Source organism: Chelmon rostratus, chromosome 16 (assembly GCF_017976325.1).
Source record: "Chelmon rostratus isolate fCheRos1 chromosome 16, fCheRos1.pri, whole genome shotgun sequence".
Lineage (NCBI taxonomy): Eukaryota > Metazoa > Chordata > Actinopteri > Chaetodontiformes > Chaetodontidae > Chelmon > Chelmon rostratus.
The window spans coordinates 17,054,112-17,074,750 of NC_055673.1; the positions used below are offsets into that span (position 1 = coordinate 17,054,112).

The following is a 20,639-nucleotide window of genomic DNA, read 5'->3' on the forward strand; positions in this document are numbered from 1 at the left end:
ACAGCACAGTTTTTATGAGTACGTCCCTGTTTTGTTTGTATCGTGCACGTTCATGCAAGGACAAACACCCTGCTGCTGCGTCCAGACCTTCATTGACAGTGGTGAATGACGGATACGCCCAAAGCAGCACACCAAAGTCCCAGCAAAGGCGGTGGAGAAGAAGTCTGTTAGCAAGTGAAAATGGATGTGCATCTAAAAATATTTTTGAAATGGCCTTTGCTCGTGTAAATAAGGAAAGAAATCAATTTTGCATGTTTGTCAGACCTCAAGGGTACGCACAATGGGATTTGGTGAGAATGTCAACATGACTTATGTTTGTTTACAACAAACTTCATGGATTACCTTTAAAGTTTGGTGCAGTTTCTTCCAGTAACACTTCACTCAGTACTGCCACTAGTGGCCAGAAGCTATACTGCAACAATCAGTTCTCCTTTTGTAGTTACTGTTCACAGACATTATTTATATATCGTTATTTGGTTTGATTTGGGTTGACTTTTTAAAAGATAGTTTAAATGTGGCTCTGTTGTCAAACCACAGTGTCACTTTAAAGAATATGGCATCACATACATGTATACACAGCTGTGTGAAATGTTGAGGGATTATGTACCACCTCCGCGATAGACATTCTGGCCATTGTCAAACATTTTTAAGGCTGTGAGTAAGAGCTATGTGCAAGAAAATCTATATGCTTTGTCTAAAATGTGACTGGGATGATCTCAAAGCTCCTCTTGCATAGCAGCAAGTCAGCCTGGCAGCCCTGACAGCAGAAGAGCTGTCACTTTCAGTCTCGAGTCTGCAGGACAATTAAAAAGTCATTCTCAATCAACTCAAACATTAAGGAACTAAACTAAAATGTAGGAAAACTGTTATATCGTGCATAAATTGAATCCCTGTTGGGACCCAACTGTCATAGCAAACCTGATCAAACTCTCCTCTCTGTCTTTCTCAGGTGAATATGCTCATTGGAATTGTGGTGTTTAACAAGCTCATGTCTCGAGACGGCATCTCAGACAAGTCTAAAAAGCAGCGAGCGGGGTAAGTTAACTTCCTAAACCGTCTGCACCTCATACACAACGCACAAAATACACACCGCCCAGTCATCCATCCACTCAACTCTTGGTGGGAACTGCCTGCAAATTTGCTGCATTGGATACATTTTACCCTCTGCCAGACACAAACTCAGGGAGACAACATTTTCATGGCAACTAACTCGAACTGCTTTCAAGGGTCTCTGAACACACACCTACTTGTACACCTGCGCCTCCAGTAAAATTAATCAGAAAATACAATCCACTTTTGGCAACAAAACGATAAGACATCTGTTCTGTCGCTGTGTGAAATCTGTCAGCATTTCACTGTCGCTTTCGCACACAGTTTCCATCTAGTTTCCTCCGTTTTATGGGACGTAGATGAATATGGGTGGATGTGAAAATCAATGGCAGATGGAAACCTAATTACATGCTGTAAACACCAGGATTATGTGGATCAAATCTTATGCAGTATTGAAATCCTATTATATTTCTCTCCGATATTCCCCCGCACAAACATACTCACATAATATATGCATACATATCAGACATGCATACACATGCATCCACCTACAACATTACTGTTATTAAAGCAGTTGGCGGTTGTTCATCATCTTTACTAATCCTGTCAGCGGTGATTTCCTCAACTCTCGCAGCCAAAGCCATGTTTCCATTTCCATACCTATTGATTCCACTGTTTTCTCTCTCCTTTTCCTCTTATACTCTTTTGTCTCTCGCTCATTAAACTTCCTCAAACGTCTGCCTCCCGCACAAATTGAAATTGATCATTTGTGTATCGCAGCAAGGGTTAACGGTGCAGATCGGCTCTCCGGGGGGTTGATTAGCTTTGTTACCCGGTGATGCAACCGAGATTAAACCGGCCGATGTGTGCAAACACACTAACACACGAACAGGTGCACCCTTTTCTGTTACAGGCAAAGTCCTCGGTGTTATCCGAGTATTAAGCACATTTCCTCCCCGATTCTCAGAAGTGTGCGTCGACAAGCACACACGTGTCTGAGCGCCCCCGCACACAGTAGCTGGTAGTGTTGCTAATAGGACAGGCTGTCATTAGCGTAATGTATTTCTTTATGAAGCCGTGGGGATGTGGCTGGCGCTAAGGCAATGAGCTGTGATGGGACACTAATGTAGCATAGCCCGCGCTTGGCCTCATCATTCTCCACTTTCGACATGTATGCACACACACGCACACTGTTTGTCTCCAAATGAGTAGTCAACTGTAAGTAAGCAGCCAAAGAAGGCTTTTTCTTCCAGTGCACCCCCAAAAAGCTTCATAGTGCATGGTCACACGTACACATGAAAACCCCACACACTTACATTACGTGTATTTCCTGTGTGTGTCACTGTAATCTGTGAATCCACATGACTCTGCTGTAACATTACAATGTCTGTCTCACTTTCTCTCTACTTGCTCTGAATCAATCTTTGTATTCTGACTGTTATTCATTGCTGCTACTTTTTAAGATCTGGTTTTAATTTGCCTTTCTTTCTTTTCTCCCTCCCCCTCCCCCTTTTTTCTTTTCCCCGTCCTCTCTTTGTTGTGTCCACTTTTCCTCTGTTTTTTTTCTGCTTTTCCTTTGGTTCTTTCGCAACTGTGACACCTGCGCCACTCACCTGTTGCCATCGCTGGAACTTGTGTTTCCGCACATCCCCCACACCACTACCCCTTCCTCCTCCCCATATGGTTGTGTGTATGTGTGTGCGTGTATGTGTGTGTGTATTCACATGTCCTAAAGTGTCCCAGCGGAGGCGCGTAGCCGACTGCTCCTGAAATGCTCCAAGTGTGGCGTGATCTCGAGCACCGCTCTGTCCAGTGCGACTGCCAGCAGCGCCATGTTAGTCCATCTTCATCTTTCTCTCTCTCTCTGTCTGTCAGTGGTGGAATGTAACTAAGTACATTTACTCAAATACTGTAATCAAGTCCAAATTTGAAGTCTTGTCTCTTTTCATGCCTTTCACTTTCTACTCCTGCTCCACTACATTTCAGAGGGAAATATTGTGCTTTGTACTTCTCTCATTTATCTGACAGCTTCAATTCAGCTCTTTACAGAAAAAGCATATGAAGAGATTAGAAAATCTGAATTTTTGTTCAAAATTAAACAAACCAACAGTTTACACAAGAACAGCTGGAGCATCAGTTCATTAGTCAGCTGACAGAAAATTAACTGGCGGCTATTTTGAAACATGGATACAGATTTTGAACATGGTGGTTCCAGCAAGATTTGCTGCTTTTCCATTAAATTATTTTAAAATATTTGATTTCTCATCATGTTGAAGTTGGTACTGTTGGTAAAACAAGCACTGTGAAGGTGTCACTTTGGGCTAATTGTGGTGGACATTTCGCACTATTTTCAGAATTTTTACAAACCAAACAATCATCCATCCATAATAAACCATAATGGAAATAATTATCAGTTGCAGTCCTGTATAAAATGGTTCAGAATGAGCTCCACCTCAGCCAGCTACAGCAGTAAAATTCTGCTTCTACATGAATGCATGAGTAGTAATAATCTATTGATGTAATAAAATATTACAGTCACAGGAAATCGTCCTGCATTGAGGACTTTGTCTTTACGTGCATTTTCCTGATTATACTTCTTCATTTTAAATGTAGGCTTGTACTTGTAACACAGTACTTTACCGTGTGATATTTTTACTTTTACTTTAACAAAGGATCCAACATTTCCTCCACCACCGCCACCGCTGCCTCTTACTCTCCACCATCCTCTCTCCATCTTACTCTCTCTCTCTCCTCCATCCTTTTAATCTCTGGCTGTCGGTAATGATGCAGGATGACATTCAGACTTGTCTGGATAGAAAAACAAACTAATGAAAGGAGAAAACACCTGCACCGCAAGCCGCCACTATTTAATGAGAGCATGTTTTGATCCGAAGCGGATTTTCCTCTGGTCGCACTGAGCAAACCTGACCTTTGTCAAACAGTATTTATGCATCATTTTTCCAGTTTGTTTTAACTTGTTTATAGCGCAGTATTGTAGAGGCTTAACACATCAGGGCAGTCAATGTCAGAGACATATTACTGTAATTGTCTAAACATCTTATGTAATGAACTGTCATCTCAATTCTACCACCTTAAACAGACACAGTGAAAACACCATATTTCATATGAAGTTAGGGAAAAAGTGGCAACACATTTAACAATACATATATATCACATATGTACTGGAGCTGCAGGTATTTAAATATCTCTGTTTAGAGCATTTTCACTTCAAGTCTAAGCGAAATGGATCAAGAAATTCATTCCCTAATTGTGCTACACAGCCTGAAAATAGTTTTATAATGTCTTTTGAAGCTCTGGAGGAAGCTTGAAAAAATTGTTACCGTGACATTGTATCTCCGACTTGGGTTTGAAGACTACAAATTCAATGAGTTGCATTCAGGGAAATGCAACTTCATTCAGTGTATCTGGGACTTATATTAAGGACTAAAAGTCAGAAAATCTTACAAATCTTCCTACTTTATGCAAGCATAATGCAAGATTTGTGTTTACATTAGCATAACAATGTGATGACAAAAGCCCTGGTGTGCTGCTATCAGAGATCCTTTAGGATCACATATCAGTATTATTAGCAGTATCCCTAAAAGACACCAGTTGATGTAGGGCCTTTATACGTATTTCCCACACCTTTTCTATGTGCAATAATGCTACTCTCTGGACTTTAAGTATCTCACAGTCTCCCCGCCAGCACCTCCTACAGGCTGGTGACCTTTTAGAAGGCGTCACAAGAAAAGCACTGAAGACAAATTTGTTTTTAAGACTGGATTTTTGCCCTCATGTGTAGAGGTGCGTTGTCCTGGCTTCATGTTCAGCACAGCAAGTCTACTAATGAAAGGCCCTCCTCCTATTTTTACAAACATTCCTGTGTATATTTGACTATGTCCTTGTGCAAATCGTTCAATGTGGCTTTGGGTTTATTTTGGGAGAGCATTCTGTTTAAAGCAGCAGCTCTGTTCTTAGTTGTGTTGTCGCACGATTGGACGCTGTGATTGGACACTAATGGGATGAGATTGCCTATTTGCAGTAACAAGTTTGTATCAGTTTTCGTCTTGTCGCTGGGAACACACAGGGTCATTATTGACTTCTTTCCACACTGCCTTTCTGAACTCAGATACCACCTACATCTTTCATGAAAACAGATACAGTCTCTTATTACATACAGCTATTTACATTCACATTACTGCACTTCTTCTTCTTGCTGGTTGCAATATACGATTTGTTTGGAAGGTCCTTCAAATACTGTCCAAACAGAAATCCTAGTAGAAAGCCATAATCAGTCTGTGTTGTATAATTTCTGTATTATTTACTGAAATTGCAAATGTTTCTGGTCTTGCGTTCTTCTTCATGCTCTGCAGCATTATTACATAGTAAGTCTGGTCTATTTGCATCCTGATAAAACATTAAAGACTACTACTTGGGAGTTTCTCTCTAGAATGGCACAACCACCGTTTCAAAATTGTGACAAAGCAGTTCCAAGCTTTACACACATTTCTTTCCTCCCAAATGACTTTGCAGCCCTTTGAAATATAAGAGCTCATTAAAAAACACTTATTATGTAATGATGAGGTACACTTGCAGTGTTACGGCGTGTCTCTTCGCATAGAATGTACTGTTGCTGTTACTGCATTGATCCACATTTGGGGTTAAAACCACAGCCCTCAACAGCTGGAAACTTTCCGCATTAAGAAGGGGACAGCAAAGCTTTGGCTTTATTGCTCTATATTCTCTTTTATTCTTTGCCTTCGGCCATGCACCTTCCAAGGGACGTGCATATTTCTCAGCATAGAAAGAGCCGTCCGTCTGTCAGACCGATGGTCATAAAACCATGAATATGGACTCAAACAGCATGAACATTTTAAATTGGTGTCTGACTCCATAGAATTACAGATTCACACACACACGCACACACACACTTTCTCCTCAGAAGAACCCTCAGTACTTGTCAATGGCCTGTCTTCCTCCTCTGACTATGGTCTCACAGTCCACCAGCATGACACTTAGTGCCCATCAACCATGTAATTGTGAGCAATTGCCAGTCTAATAACTATCTACATGATTACACATCATCCTCCACGTCTCAGTTAGAATATTAACTCTGATGCAACCCTCAGTGTGTCCATCGACTTCAAGTTTCCCACCACTGAACCTATGACTGATTTCTGTCTGTGTGTGTGTGTGTGTGTGTGTGAGTGAGAGTGTGAGAGAGAGAGAAGTTATGTGACTTACCAGAGCTGGCTGGTCTGGTTTGAGACTGAACCCCTTGTTCCTTCTCCTCCACCCCTCCCTGCCTCTGCCTCTGTTTCTCTGACAGGGCCTCTCTGTGGAGCTCCTGTGTGGTTCTTCCTCTGTTAGCATTAACCTGGATGTCAGCAGTGCTGGCCATAACTGACCGGCGCTCCACACTCTTCCAGGTGATGTATCTCACAACACCAATAGGTGCTCACATACATAAACCTGCAGGGCACTGTGAAAAGGCATCTTTAAAAAGGTGCATTGCAGAGATAATGCTTGCCAAAGCTGGCAAAATATGACAACACGTCTTAAAGCGATGTGAAAATGTGCTTCAGGTGTTTTGGCTCGGTCATGTTTCAGTTTCAGTCACTGAGTCTTAAAAGTGTAAACTCTGATGATGTGTCTTCTGCAAAGGTCAGGCAGTCTCTTGACATTTTATCACATTTGGCCATAAAGACAAAAGATTAAATCTTGCAAGTGTAAATAGAGAACAGGCCAAAGAAAAAGTAAAGTCAACAGTAAAAAAGTATTGAACAAAGAACAATCTGCAATTCCAACTGTGTTAGGATCAATGAATAAACATGACTTGGCTGACTCATTTCATTCCCATATCAGTGTTTCTCCAATGATTACTGAGTCGTTTCACAACATTATTACAGTAATACAAGATATAATAACGCTGTGGTTTGCAAAATGGGTGCCGCAGCCTTCCTGGGGTGCCTTAAAGACAGTTCAAGCGTACCACAAGATTTATTTCCAATCCTTTAATGAGTGTTTTTCACCTTTCAGCTTTTCACCAAAGCAAAGGGAAAGTTCACATCGACTACATTTTTATGTTAGTTTTCAAATGTCTGTGCTATTCTACCACAGCTATGACTGCTCACAGTTGCTGGTTGTCATGGTGACACAACATCTGGCTTTTTCCAGGTCAGAAGTAGCGACTGTCAAAGCAGTGATGGAGAGATGTGTCACTGCACAATGTAGGCAGCCGTAAGCTCTCAGCTTTTTTGTGGTGAGGAAAGGTTAGCTGTCCCACACTAGAATGCTTCTTCTGTAGGGAAAAACTGTCAGATGGTACCAAGTGAGCTCCGGGAAGGTGTTTAGAGGAGACAGCGCTTTTCAACCAGCAAAAAGCTTGAATACTTTAATCCTTAACACCCTACGGCCCACTGGAATGTTACGCCGTCTGCATATCCAGAGTGCCCTGTTCTCTTATTCTGTGTAAAGATTAAGCCAATTGCATCTGATTGTGCAGATGACTGGCGCTTTGTACAGCCAATGAAATTCTGAAAATGAGGACATGCTGTTTCAGTGGGTAATTTACTACTAAATGAAAGAAAAAAACACTGTGCAAATAGGGATATTACACAGGGTTTGGAATGTTAAATATAATAAACCAACTCAATATAAAGATATATAACCTAAATATGAGTACAGATACCCACAGTCTCAATATTGATGGCCTTAATATAGATTACCTGAATATAAATATAGATATTTATCTAAATTAATAATAAATGGCCTTTTTTGGTGAATGAGTAGGGTACGGCTTAATGCTGTGGTCCCATTGTGTTTTCCAGCTAAAAAATCTCAGTTATACCCGTCTGCAGGCATTTATTTGCAAAAAAATTTCAGGGCGAAAGAGCGTATTCAGATTTCTATGACTCAATGCTGGTAGCACTTACAATGAATCTGGCTGCTGGGCTTCATAAAAGTTGTTACCTTTCAAAAGAGACCAAATCCATGCATGTACTCCAAATAGTTCAAAAGCAGCTCTCAGTTTACTTTGGATGTGCCTCGGATAGATAATAGGGAATGGTGTGGAAGAGGGTCAGAGGGTTTGAAGAGTTAAATTATTCATTATTTATTTTAAATTTAGTATTCAACAAATCTGAACTGCAACATTAAACAGCTGACTGAATTTTGATTGAGAACTGGCCCGTATGATAGCACGTGTGTAGGGTCATGGTGGGTGTGGTATGAAGGGGTCCCTATGAATGACGATTCAAAATAAATTTAAAATGACGATTGGAAACTGCTGCAATATTACAACAGCGTGCAATACTGAACAAGCGTTTTCTGTCTCCCTCAGGTCCTCTTTGCCGTCTTTGACTCTGTCCAAGGTTTTGTCATCATCACCGTCCACTGTGCGATGCGCCGAGAGGTGAGTCCCCCTTCCTCCTTCTGCTCAACAGCCACGCAGACTTGTTCAGCTCATGCATTTCTAATTCAGCCCCACACAGTGACCTTAGCGGCAGTCACTCCCTTCGACAGGTGGGATTCATGTTCGCAAATGTTACGGGTCAGTTTGAAGTCACGGCGGAACACAAGCGGATCATGAGAAGCCACGAGGAGGATTAGTATGGTATTTATGTTGTGGCGCTTCGTCTTCATAATGCAGTATCATAGCGGTATTGTCCGTCTGAGCCAAGGCTGCTTTAAGGAGCTTACTAAGATTCTGTGTGGAATAAGATGATAAGTCCCTAACTAATACCCCTAGTGCCTATTTGCCTCAGGCTTTGCTGCCCCCCCCCAGGGATACTAAATTTTAAACTCATAGTGCACACACATGTATTCACGCCCTTGAGACAGACATTTACACACACCCACATGTGCACACACACACATTTTGCTATGGGCTAACTCACAATTGCACTAGCTACAATTAATAACTGTAATAACTGTGTCTTCTGTTGCTGATGCACTGCACACTGCCTTGCCTATATCCAAGAGATCATTAAGATATCGAATGCGCTGTGTAGTCTGTGAATTTTTAAATGCTTGGAATGCTAAGTTGTATTAAATCAATATCACAAAAGTGGCAGGGATCAGGGTACAGTAAAGCCAGGAATGATTTATTTTAAATGACAATCCCCTGCGAGAGACTGAGTGTAAATCCATTGTAGCTGCAGAACAATAGACAGAGGGGAGTGCCACATGGAAGGGAGGGAGTGGGGAGTAACAATGAGGAAGCATTATGGTGCAAAACAAGAGAGAAGGCATTACAAAGTGTGATATTAAGTGATGTAAGCTACAGGCACAGAACGTGCCGGCGAGCGTAGCCCCGTGTAGCGCTCCTAGATTGCACAGGCTGCCTGTACGGTACGGCGGGGAATGAAAGGACGCCGGTGGCACAGATGGCCTGCTGAGATCAGTCGCGGAGAGGAGAGTGGATGAACATGTACAGTGTTGGAGGTGTTGGGATTAGGAGGCAGCAGGAGAGGAAAACAAGGGAGAGATGTGATGGAGAGGTATATTGCAAGAAACTGTGAGGGAGGGATTTCTTTAAGTGAGTCGAGAGGAAGGGTGGAAGGAGGAAAATTTCATGCAGAGATATGTGGGGGGAGGATGTGATTCAAGAGGGAAGCATGGGATGATGATGGTAGGGGAGGAGGAAATAGAGAGGAAGGTGGAGAGGAAGGTATGGACCCATAGAGGGGCTCTTCACTTTGAAGTCAGAATGAGCTGCGTTGGGTGCCAATGCACACTCACACAAATACACACACGCACTCACATTAGCAGAGAACAGGGAACAAATGCCACTGAGGACGAGTTTGGACATAAAGAGAAGAGACGGACGGAAGGAAACAATGGAGGCAATACCCTTGCCTATGCAGTATTAATCAAACATGGATGGTACTCCAGTCCGCTCCATTTGTAGCAGCACACACACGCTCGCACACAAGACCACCCAGCGAGAGTGAGGACACTCTGGTTTCTCTCTTGCGCGGCTTCTTACACAAGCACTCTTGTATCCGCCCATGAGATTCTTATGGGATTTGACAGCAGCAACATTGAGAAATGATGTTGCTCCTCAGCAAGCAACCAGGCTATCTATAATACAGAGCCTGACAGGGGGAAAGAATCTCAGAGTTGGCTGTGAAACATAATGCACAGGAATCCATTTGATTTGAGCTGAGTTACAAGAACCAGTTTTTTTGACAGTGGCCTGGTGTGTGTTTGCTACGATGCCATATGTGGGAGGATAAATAAAGACAATATGACACTGGAAAGGCCCAGGGGTTAGAACATCTATATACCGCTGCTGCTGGTTTTAATTAGGACCGTGCGCCACTGATCTCACAAGGCTCAGACAGGCCACTTTGAAGAACCGCTGTGTGCTTTCAGTACTTCTTCACTGACTGTTATATAAGCTACAAGCTACTTTGTGAAGACTGTAGCTGTTTCCATTTACTTTGCTTTTTTCACGTAATTTAGTATTCACTGAACATCCGTCATTGCAGTGATAACAATGAAGAATATCAAGTGACTGAGGAGTGAGATCCCCATGCTCCAACATTTGCCAAACTAACTTAAATAAAAGTTGCTCCACTAACTTCTTTCCTTTGCACCGTCCCTTCAATGCCCCCCCCCCCTCCCATTTTCCCTCTCTATGTTCATCCCTCCTCCATCCCCTATTCCCTGTCTTCAGGTACAGGATGCGGTGCGCTGCAGGATGGGGGGATGTAAAGACGACAGCGAAAACTCTCCAGACTCCTGCAAGAATGGACAGGTGCAGATCATGGTGAATAGCATTCCATTTCATCCCACACTGCTACCCATTAGCCTCGGACTAACATTAACCGGACTGCAGCTTCCTAGAAGCCCCAATAGCAAGAAGCATGATTGCCATTACTGAAGTGCTTTAACTTTCCTTGACCATTTTTTCCTGAGCAGGATTTCATTATTGTTTGTGCATCATGCATTTTCACATTTATTTTCCAAAAATGTCCATATTGAAATGTAGCTTCACTCCCAGCCTGGAAATAACTTCATATAGTACCTCAGTGGACAGAAAAAGCAGGAAACAAATACTATTTCTGAAACGAAAGCAATGCATTTATTACATTCTCCGTGTTTGGACCTACTTAAAGATAAAAATATGTATATTACCCATAGCAAATTACCAAAACATACACTTCAGCACTTTTATTCACTTTCAACTAAACTTCTTTATCTTTATTTGAAGAGGAGAGAGCTCCCGTCAGGGTATTGTATGTGTTCCAAATGTAGCTAATAGTGTGATAAATCACATAGACTTGAACTGCCTCGCCAATGTCAGTGCGGTCACACCGCTGCTATGAGAGCATGAGCGACTCTCACAACGCTGTTCCCTTTATTTCTCCCTCAGACCTGTTTGCGGTAACGATTATGGGTTCCTGAACGCCCCTCTGAGGTTATCAAGATTAAACTTTGGAGCCATCATTCTGCCCAGGGAGCCCATTATGACACATCCTCTGTCTCTGTTTTCGTAACCGAGAGGAGCATTAACAGTCGAACTGTGATTCTTAAATTTTTGTTTAAATGTTATCGTACACACAGTTCACAGTAAGCGCCAGTTGCTATGCCAACTAGTGCTCTATTAAGGTTGACAGCTGGTAAACCTGTACCTTTCCTCCAGTGTGTCTGTGTACGACTTTGAAGAGATCTTCCCAGACAGCCCATGTGCATGGAGAGCTGTTGTATGAAAGACAAAATACCCTTGAGAACATGAATTGTGATGGATAATTTAGTGAAACTGCCACCAGTTGTATCAGCATCATAATTAGAGTGAGCACCATGCTCTCAGGTGTTCTTGCTATATTACATAGGAAATCTCATTAGAGTGTTAAACCCCTGACATTTAGAGACATCATAAAGATGTCGAACTGTAGCTGCACCGTCTTGTTAAAGTTGAATCAAAGTCGTCTTTAGAAACATCTTTTGATTGGTTGATCTCTGATGAACTCGGTGCACTCCTCTGAAAAACTGGCTTTATTTTCCCCCTCTAACGTTTCAACTTTCCCACTCATCTTTTTATGCCATCAGAAGGGTCCAAATGTGGGCCAATGCGGGCAGCAGTGCGGCTCTCTGCGTTACGGCACGTCTACGTGTCTGTCAGGTGGCCACCCGCAGCCGTTCCCACCGACGTGCCACCAGGCTTGCCAGCAAGCCTGTTACCACAGTCTGCCCCGCAGCAACCACAACCACGGGCTAGAGCACAGCCACGCCCTCAGCCACGCGCATGAGCATAACCCCATCCTGAACAATACCCACAACCACGCTCATAACCATAACCACATCGGCAGCCAACCAGTACGTCACCTGTAGAAAAGACACAGTCTTTAGTCATTGCGAGTAGTCAGGTCCATAGATGGAGAAAGGTGGAATCTGTAAAACAGTATTTCGCAGTATGGACTAACACTGAAAGAATAGTTTGACATTTTGAAAGACACAGTGATTTGCTTTCTTGCCAAGAGCTGAATGAGAAAATCTAAACCTCCCTCATGTCTGTTGAAGCTACAGCCAGCAGCTGCTTAGCTTAGCATAGCACCTTATATCTCATTTGTTCAATCTTGTTTGTTCAATCTGCACAAAAAACAGAAGTGTAACTATGTCACATTGTGGTTTTTCAAAGGGTTATGTGGTGCTACATAACCCCCCTGTAAAGCCACAATATGTCATTCATACGCATTGGATTTCAAATGCATTAAACAAACAAGATAAAACGTGCTAATCATTGAGGTTAGAGGTGCTAATCCTCCGCTAGTGGTATGCTTCATACTTAGCATACCTGCATGACAGAGGTATCTAGCTTCTCATCTAACTCTCATCAGGAAAGCAAATATTCTCGTATTCCCCAACATGTCAAATATGTCCTTCAGAAAAAATAAGTCATCGAATTAAAATTTGTTTGGATTACACATTGCACCTTTAAACCTAGGAAGGAATAGCTGTGATGTATAACTAGCACTGTAGCAAGGTAGGCAATAAATGTATTTACAATCTGTCTTTGGCAATTTATAATTGATTTCGGAGATGATGGTTTCTTTTGTGTTCATTTCAGCAATCACGTCACCCAGAATGCTGCATGCTACAGGATGTTTGCTCAGGAACATGACTGTGTTACCTCATGGTGTTTTTACCAAACAGTTGACGTTTGATGACTCACTATACTTCACCTGTGAGGCTGTTGAGAGAGAGTGTGTTATTGTTAAAATAAAGATGATTTATTTTTCTCAATTTGTATGAGAGGGAGAGACTGAGAGAGAGAGAGATGGAGACGTGTCTTTCATATTCGCACTCGTCCATTTAGCAGAGACCCATTTATGGGACTGCGGGTGATTTGCGTACTAAGAGCTTTTCCTCTCCTCTGAGACCTTTACACATTCTCTCCTTCTCTCTTTCAGTTTTTCACCCCTCCCCCGCTCTTCGCGATGCCTCTGTGGCGTGCCCAAACTGTCTAAAATCTGTAGTTTATTATCCAAACAAAGGCTTTTGTAAGTGAAACCCGCCGAGGACAGGAGAAGGCTTGATCGTGAGAGAAGGGAGGACCACAGCTGCATAGCAATGAGCTTCACTTTCACTAAAGTTTGGGAAACTTGAGTGGTGGCCATTTTGGAAACGACGCTCCTTCATTCAACCCTCCACCCTCTGGGTTTGGGAGTGTTTCTTTACCCAGAGGAGTTGTGCCACCCTGCATTCCTCAAGTGAAGTCTCGATTAGAGCAAATAAACATTTTTTGTAATTTCTCATTTCCATAAAATCTGAATAGTTCAGGTTAAACTCAGAGATGTGTGGATGTTTGTGTTTGGGTCGCCTGTGTGAATGAATTGTGAAAGCTCTTGTGTTCTTACACTAAACATTTTTTTCCAGTCTAGTCAGTGTATCACTCTCGGCTAGAAGACGGCGAAGTTTTGCTTCAACTGGCACAGCAGATAATAGTTTTGCTGCTGTGTAAATTTCTGTCCCTGTTTCCATCCAGACGATAGCTGGGCTGACTGATGAGGCGTACAGTAGCGTTACATACCTGGCAAAACTCCACAGCGTTCGACTTGTCTCTTTTAAAGACTGTGTTTGGGTCTGCTGCTGTGAACCGATGCATGGCTTCAACAAAGTGACAGCAGTGCGTGCCATCACGCGGACTTCTCTCCATTGTCTCCTTTCTTTTTGGTTTAAAAAGGCATTGGACAAATTCAGTATCAAGAAATGAAAGCGTTTTGTTCTTTTTCATAGAGGGCACTACAAACTGAGTGTCAGATTAGAGCATCAGAGTCATTGGATACAGCATAACCATATGAGATCCAATCACTCCCCGGGCTTGTGCCTCTGCTAATGTGGCCAATGTAGTGACTTGTACGCACTCATTGTCTTTCCTCTCTCCCTGCACTGCCTCCCTCTCTCAGACGGATTTTGAGAAGGATGTGGACTTGGCGTGTCAGACAGGTGAGCTCTCTCTTCCACTTCATTTCTCTTTGCCTCGCTCTCTTTGTCTCTCCCTTTGTGCAACACAGTATTAGCATTGCAGAAATCCAGCGGAGGGCTGTAACATCCTTAGCCTGCTGCTGTGCATGTTGATGAAACGACAGGAGATGATGTGCTACATCCCGACACAGTTGTGCGCAAATTATTATGCCTTATCAATCACACTGATTCTGCGCAATAAGTGTTCAGTGAGCATATGCTTTGATGAGACTGTGTTTAATTGTGCATGATAATAACACTCCTCAATGTGTTCAGACCTGTTTCACTCGCTGGTGAAAATGGTCTTGTGTGTGAGTGTGTGTGTGTGTGTGTGTGTGTGTGTGGATGTGTTGCAAATGAGCCACAATCAGGTTTGTGTTGTGCTTTGAAATATTAACACAGTCACTTTCCCCCTCCACCCTTGCAGAGAGAGGACACCCATGTAAGTTTTGCACCAACTGATCTTCCTAACACTGCCTGATCCATCCCTAGACTCAAATAATTCCTATAGACGCATCGGGTGAAAGCAAACAAGCCGACATTACTGCAGTGGGGCCTCACTTGTAATCTTACATACCGTAATTTATGTAAAGGATTTCATTTCTAAGGGCCGTTGTTGGGAAATCTGTCGAAGAAATCCCGTAGAACCTTTTACATATTGGAAATAAATTCATTTAGGTTAACATCTACCAAACTTAAACTTTCCAATTAAATTTATACCAGTTTTAGCAAGTGCCCTGCAATAAAATGATGTTAGAAGTGCCGTTATCACTTGTTTAAACATTAAACTTCAACGGTGGAAAAAGTGGTTATTAAAACCATCAAGTATCTGCACAATGAAACGAATTTAACTTCTATAAATCTCCATTAAATCTTTATATTTCCATATCTTGAACAAGCAGGCACTGCTGAAGACTAAGCAATCCGCCTACACACGGTCGCTGGTGAGCCCGGCACCCACCCGTATCTCTAGCTGGTATTTTGTTAAGTTTTCTGCCCGAAATTCTCCTTGTACAGTATCCTGCGTTTAAAATTTTTATTAAACGATGAATTCTTCTGGCGTTTGATGATTTAAATCATAGACTAGCAAGTAATTTCTTCTGGGATTAGTCCTGCATCGTTGCTCGTCTGTCCAATGTCGCGATTGCAGACCTTGATAAAGACAAACATCTCTGCTTTTGCTGTCACGAATGTGTTCAGTTGAACTATGCACTGCCACTGCAGTAATGGCGGTGGTGCTTAAGATCGCAACACATAAAACAACCGCCAGATTTGTCTATAGGTCATTCTCTGGGTCTCCGCTCTGGATGCAGATGTGAAGGGCTCAGACTGGTCTGATTTCCCAAAACCTGTCCAGTCCTTTCACGTCACTTTGCACCAACAGGATGGTCAAACTGAGAAAATGCTAGCTTCTGTACTTCTGCTTCTGCTGAGAATCAGCAGGATTCAGCTTCAATTTCTCATAAAAGCTTGACATTTTGCCACATTCAGAGCAGTTAACATGAAAGTGGTCTGCGCCACATGCTTTGGTCTAGAATTGGATTTTCGGGCCACAGAGTAAATATTCTTTCCTCTGATGGTGACAGAATGAGCATGATATCTAGCATGAATTTCCAGATGGTTTGACTTGTGTTTGATTGTGATGATAGATCGATGTTAGTCGTGATTAAACATTGTCTCTCATCAGCATGTCATAGTCAATTTTGGAGTAGCTCTTCTCAAAATGTTCAGTTTCTGTTTGTAGTTTTTTCCTCAACAACATGCATGAAAGCTAACCCAGAGCCACTGTGAGTAGTTTTATGTTCTGTTCTATTTATGGTGTTATGAAATGACAAGGTCCTGACACAGAAATACACGTTAATACGCATGTATTAAAACACACACACGATGACACACAGGCTCACACTAGTATGCAAGAATGGGGCAGGGAGCAATAAGCCGGTGAGCAGGATATAGGACAGGACTCCAGTAGCGAGGGAATTTGGCTCCATTTCATTTGAAGCACACAGCATTTTGCACTGAGCCTCTTTCTCCGAGCTAATAAAAAGCCTGGCTCACTGCAGATCTTGAGATGGAGCAAGACCTCAGGTCACAGTGTTTGAGACAAAACTCATCTTAGTTACTGTGACCCACATAAGCCCAATATGAGCAGTGAAACTTTGGAGATGCAGTCTGTCTCACAGCTACATGAAAGCTGCAAACAAACTTCCGTCGTGCCCAGTTTGTGTCTTATGTTTCTGTTTCTGTTTCGTCTACCCCTCAATCAGCTGTCTTCTGTTTGGCTTAAACTGTATCAATTCCGTTCAATATCCACTCCCCTTTCTTCCTCTTCCTCTTTTCCTGCTTTCATCCACTACCTTAACTCCTGCCTGTCCTCCACTCTCTCGCTGTCCCCATGACTTCCCTTGTCCCCCTGCACCCCCTCAGTCATATTCAAGGAGGTGAACACCTGTAACCCTGCCACCATCACTGGGACCCTATCCCGCATCTCCCTGGATGACGAGGACGATCCCAAGCTGGCAGCTCATCAGGAGGGAGGAGTTGGGGTCAACTTCAGCTCCCTCCCCGGCAACATCCCCCCTCCCAACCTCATCGTACAGGTACGCCATTGTAGTTTACATTATTATCAGAAATATTTGAAAGACGCTATAATCATCAAAAGTTTGAAGTTAAAAGTTGAAATCCAGTTGAATTAGAACGAGAAAGAAATAATGTCTCTATAATACTGTATTGTGAAGTCCACAGGAAGTTATCTGATTTAAGATTATCTTGCTTCCAGGAAACACTGGTATAACTGAAACGTTTCTGTGTTGTTCAACAGGTTCCACCCCTCAGCGGCCTCAATGAGCTGAGCGAGACGCCCCTAAAGAAAGAGGTGAACGTGGATCAGCAGAGACAGCAGGGGCAGCAACGCAGCGGCGCTCCAATCTACCTGTGCACCGAGAGTGGCCTGGGCTGGGCTCGACCGCCCACTTCCTCCAACACCTCCCAGGACGGAAGTGCCGGAAGTGGGGGAAGCGGCGGTGGAGGGGGAGGAGGAAGTGGGGAGGGAGACTACATGGTCTTACCTCGTAGGACGGTCAGTCTCAAACCTCCAGCGCCCTCCTCCCAAGGAGGAGGCCTGGGACTGGGGGGCGAGGACAAGCCTCTCAACATCGCGGTGGAGGATCCCCCTTTCCCCCCGCCCCCCTCTCCCTTGACCCTCCACCCAGCTGAGAGTGAGGCCTACCCGGCGGACTTTGTTCCGTCCAGTGTGGGCGACATGAACATCACCATGAACCTCAACCGCTCCTACGGGACGATCAAAACCATGCCCCACGGGCACGGCCACATGATGGCTCAGGCTGGTCTCGTACACTCCCACGGAGGACACATGCACGCCCATGGGCATTCGCTCCAGCTGAAGCCGGGCCAGAGGCCGTCTGTCAGACAGATTCTGACAGGAGGAACCACAGTGGAGAGAACCAGGACCCTACCACGCAACCTGGGCAGCACCAATGCCAACACCAGCCTCTCAGCAGGATCCCTGGAGGTGGGTAAGAGGTTGAGCGATGAGGGAAGGAGGGTTTCCCAGTGGTGTCGCAGCTTCTCCACCTTGTCCACCTTTCACTGGAGTACAACGCAGGTTGACAGTTACGGATGTGGTGGTGTGGCTATATAAGTGAATTTGTAGTGGTGGAATGACAAACAGGAAAGAAAGAAGGGAGGGGAACGAATGTTTTCTGCAAAAAAGGTCTAGTTACTTAAAGTGACATTCTGTATATTCAAGGAATTTAAACACTTTCCAATATTTGAAACAAGAAAAATGCAAATACCATACGCATTAGTTTAAGAAAAAGCTACAGGGAAAGAACAAATTTACTTTGAGAAACAGTAAAACTAATTAATCAAATCAGCATTTCTTTTTACATTGTGAACAATAAGATCTGAAACTCAATATAACAATAAATGTGGTAAATATTTATGGCTACAAAAGAATATGGTCCATATAATAACGATAGGTGTGGCCCTCAGTCCATTCACATTGCGATAACAGTCATGTGCGTTAGAACAAGTCTGCTATAACAACTGCTGTTATTTCAGCCCAGTAGTATTCACTGCTGATGACTGAGACAATGAGCGTTGAAATGAGTTATTTTCTTAATGACAGACACCTTCCTCCTCATTCTGTGTGTGTGTGGGTGTGTAATGTGTGTGTGAGACCCCCTCCTAACCATGCAAGGTGGCGCAGCAGATGGACTGAGACAGACAGGATCAGAGGAAATACCCCTGGTGAATGTCTCTCAGCCCACCTTAATTTTACATGCGCACACACAAATATTGACACACAAAAACAAGCCCACAAGAACGCGGACACATAAACACACACACGTACGTGCACACTTTGGATCTTCCCCCAATGGCATCTTGCTGACTCACAAGGTTGATTAAAGAGATGGAAACGACACTTTCACCGAAAAGTGCAGATGCTTCATTTAGGGCTGAGGACGTTAAGGACGAGTCATTAAAACTCATAAAAAATCACTGTCAGAAGAGCTTCGAGTGCACTCATGAATACCAAAAAAAAAAAAAAAAAAAAAATCAGATGAGAAACCTGAAACCTACGGGATGTAATTTACGGCTATAATTTCACCCTGCTTGAATATGCTTGATTTGGAGATGGATATCAGAGCATGCCTCTCAAGATTAAATCACAGCCGTGTTTTACTCCCCAGTTCAAACATAGTGGCGCATAATAGAGGGATCACGCAAATGTACTCACACTGTTCATTTCAATGTTGATTTTTAGCTAGAAGCTTGTAAATTTAAACTCTAAATGATCTAGTCTCAGCGTGAGGACGGTACACAGGGCATATTATGCCAGCATCATACTATAGAAACCAGTGGAGGGAGTATTGAAATATAAATTAGTCTCTCCTTGCAACAAACTGTTGGCTATAAAGGTCAGATTATCATAGAATTATGACACTGAATGCATGCAAACCAATGAAAAAGTAGCGTGTGACTGGTTGGCTGTTGGACCATCATGCCATCAAAGCAGCAAATCACAGAAGCAAAGGTTCCCTTATTAATTTTTTATGAGTGACTTGATGACTGCTTTATGCCACTAAAACATGCAATATACCATACAGGTACTATGCATGTTGCATGTCTGCCATATTGCAAAGCAAACTCAATCATGGAATTTCTCTGTTTAAGGTAAGGACTTCCCTGCAGGAGGACAGTAATTGCATTTTCTTTTTGAGGCAGTGAAGTTCGCAAAGACAATAGGACATCTCCGAGAGAAACTTGCCTCTCTATCTGTTTGCATTTCTTTACCTTTTAAAACCTTGGCTGCCACAGCATCAGATCAGCAACTCTGCCCTTTCAAAGAATGAATACAGCTTTTAACTAACTGCGGAGAGCAGCTCCTCTCGCTGCCAAATGCAAATCTGGCACCCAGCGAGAGCCAGAGAGGAAGTCAGGGATGGAATGTAATGCAATGCAACGTCAGGGCCAGATGAGTTGGAAATGTATGCAGCTGTTAAATTGGTGGCTTGCGTGCCACTCACTACAGCTATGGAGGCACTTAAGAGAGGAGAGTGGTGGGGTCCAAACAAGATTAGAGGATGAAAACCATCCCTCATGTGTTTGTTTCGGCTCTTTTAATCGGAATGTCTCCAACAAATTCTCCGAAAATAGCAGAGAGGGTGATTTATGCTGGGGTTGTAATGATTGTATTTGAGGGTATGTGAGCCGAGAAATTATCATTTCATTCTAATTCTGGGTTATTCCACTTCACTAATCTCATTACATTGAAATAGACTGAATAATTTGCTTTTTTGCCTTGACAGTTGTAAGAATATCTGTATCATGTTGGGCAGCCAGTGCATATTAGCCCTCCTCTTGTTACTGAACAATGGGTGCTGGGAGATCCACAGATCAGTTGAGATAGAGAGGTCTGAAGTTCTACTATAGCGGTTGAGGGGTGGTCATTGATGCTTTCTTCTCTCCCCCCTGCCCCCTCCTCTTCCAGAGGAAAAGAGTACGGTACTCTGAGCTGGACTTTGAGGTAAGATATCGGACCTCACCCTCTGTCATCAGCCTGTCTCTGCTTTCTTGTGCTTCTGCCAGGA

At 43.2% G+C, this 20,639-nt stretch overlaps 1 protein-coding gene across 1 annotated transcript in view; it reads left to right on the top strand.

Moving 5' to 3' along the window:
- Nucleotides 1-20,639, top strand: part of adgrb2 (adhesion G protein-coupled receptor B2) — a 141,712-nt gene that overhangs the window by 105,479 nt on the left and 15,594 nt on the right. The window contains exons 22-32 of the mRNA XM_041955097.1: nucleotides 950-1,035; nucleotides 2,786-2,884; nucleotides 6,380-6,479; nucleotides 8,393-8,464; nucleotides 10,733-10,825; nucleotides 12,109-12,375; nucleotides 14,466-14,505; nucleotides 14,951-14,965; nucleotides 16,951-17,123; nucleotides 17,345-18,055; nucleotides 20,540-20,575. Of these exons, the coding sequence (XP_041811031.1) occupies nucleotides 950-1,035; nucleotides 2,786-2,884; nucleotides 6,380-6,479; nucleotides 8,393-8,464; nucleotides 10,733-10,825; nucleotides 12,109-12,375; nucleotides 14,466-14,505; nucleotides 14,951-14,965; nucleotides 16,951-17,123; nucleotides 17,345-18,055; nucleotides 20,540-20,575 (1,692 nt within the window). The remainder of the gene's footprint in view (nucleotides 1-949; nucleotides 1,036-2,785; nucleotides 2,885-6,379; nucleotides 6,480-8,392; nucleotides 8,465-10,732; nucleotides 10,826-12,108; nucleotides 12,376-14,465; nucleotides 14,506-14,950; nucleotides 14,966-16,950; nucleotides 17,124-17,344; nucleotides 18,056-20,539; nucleotides 20,576-20,639) is intronic.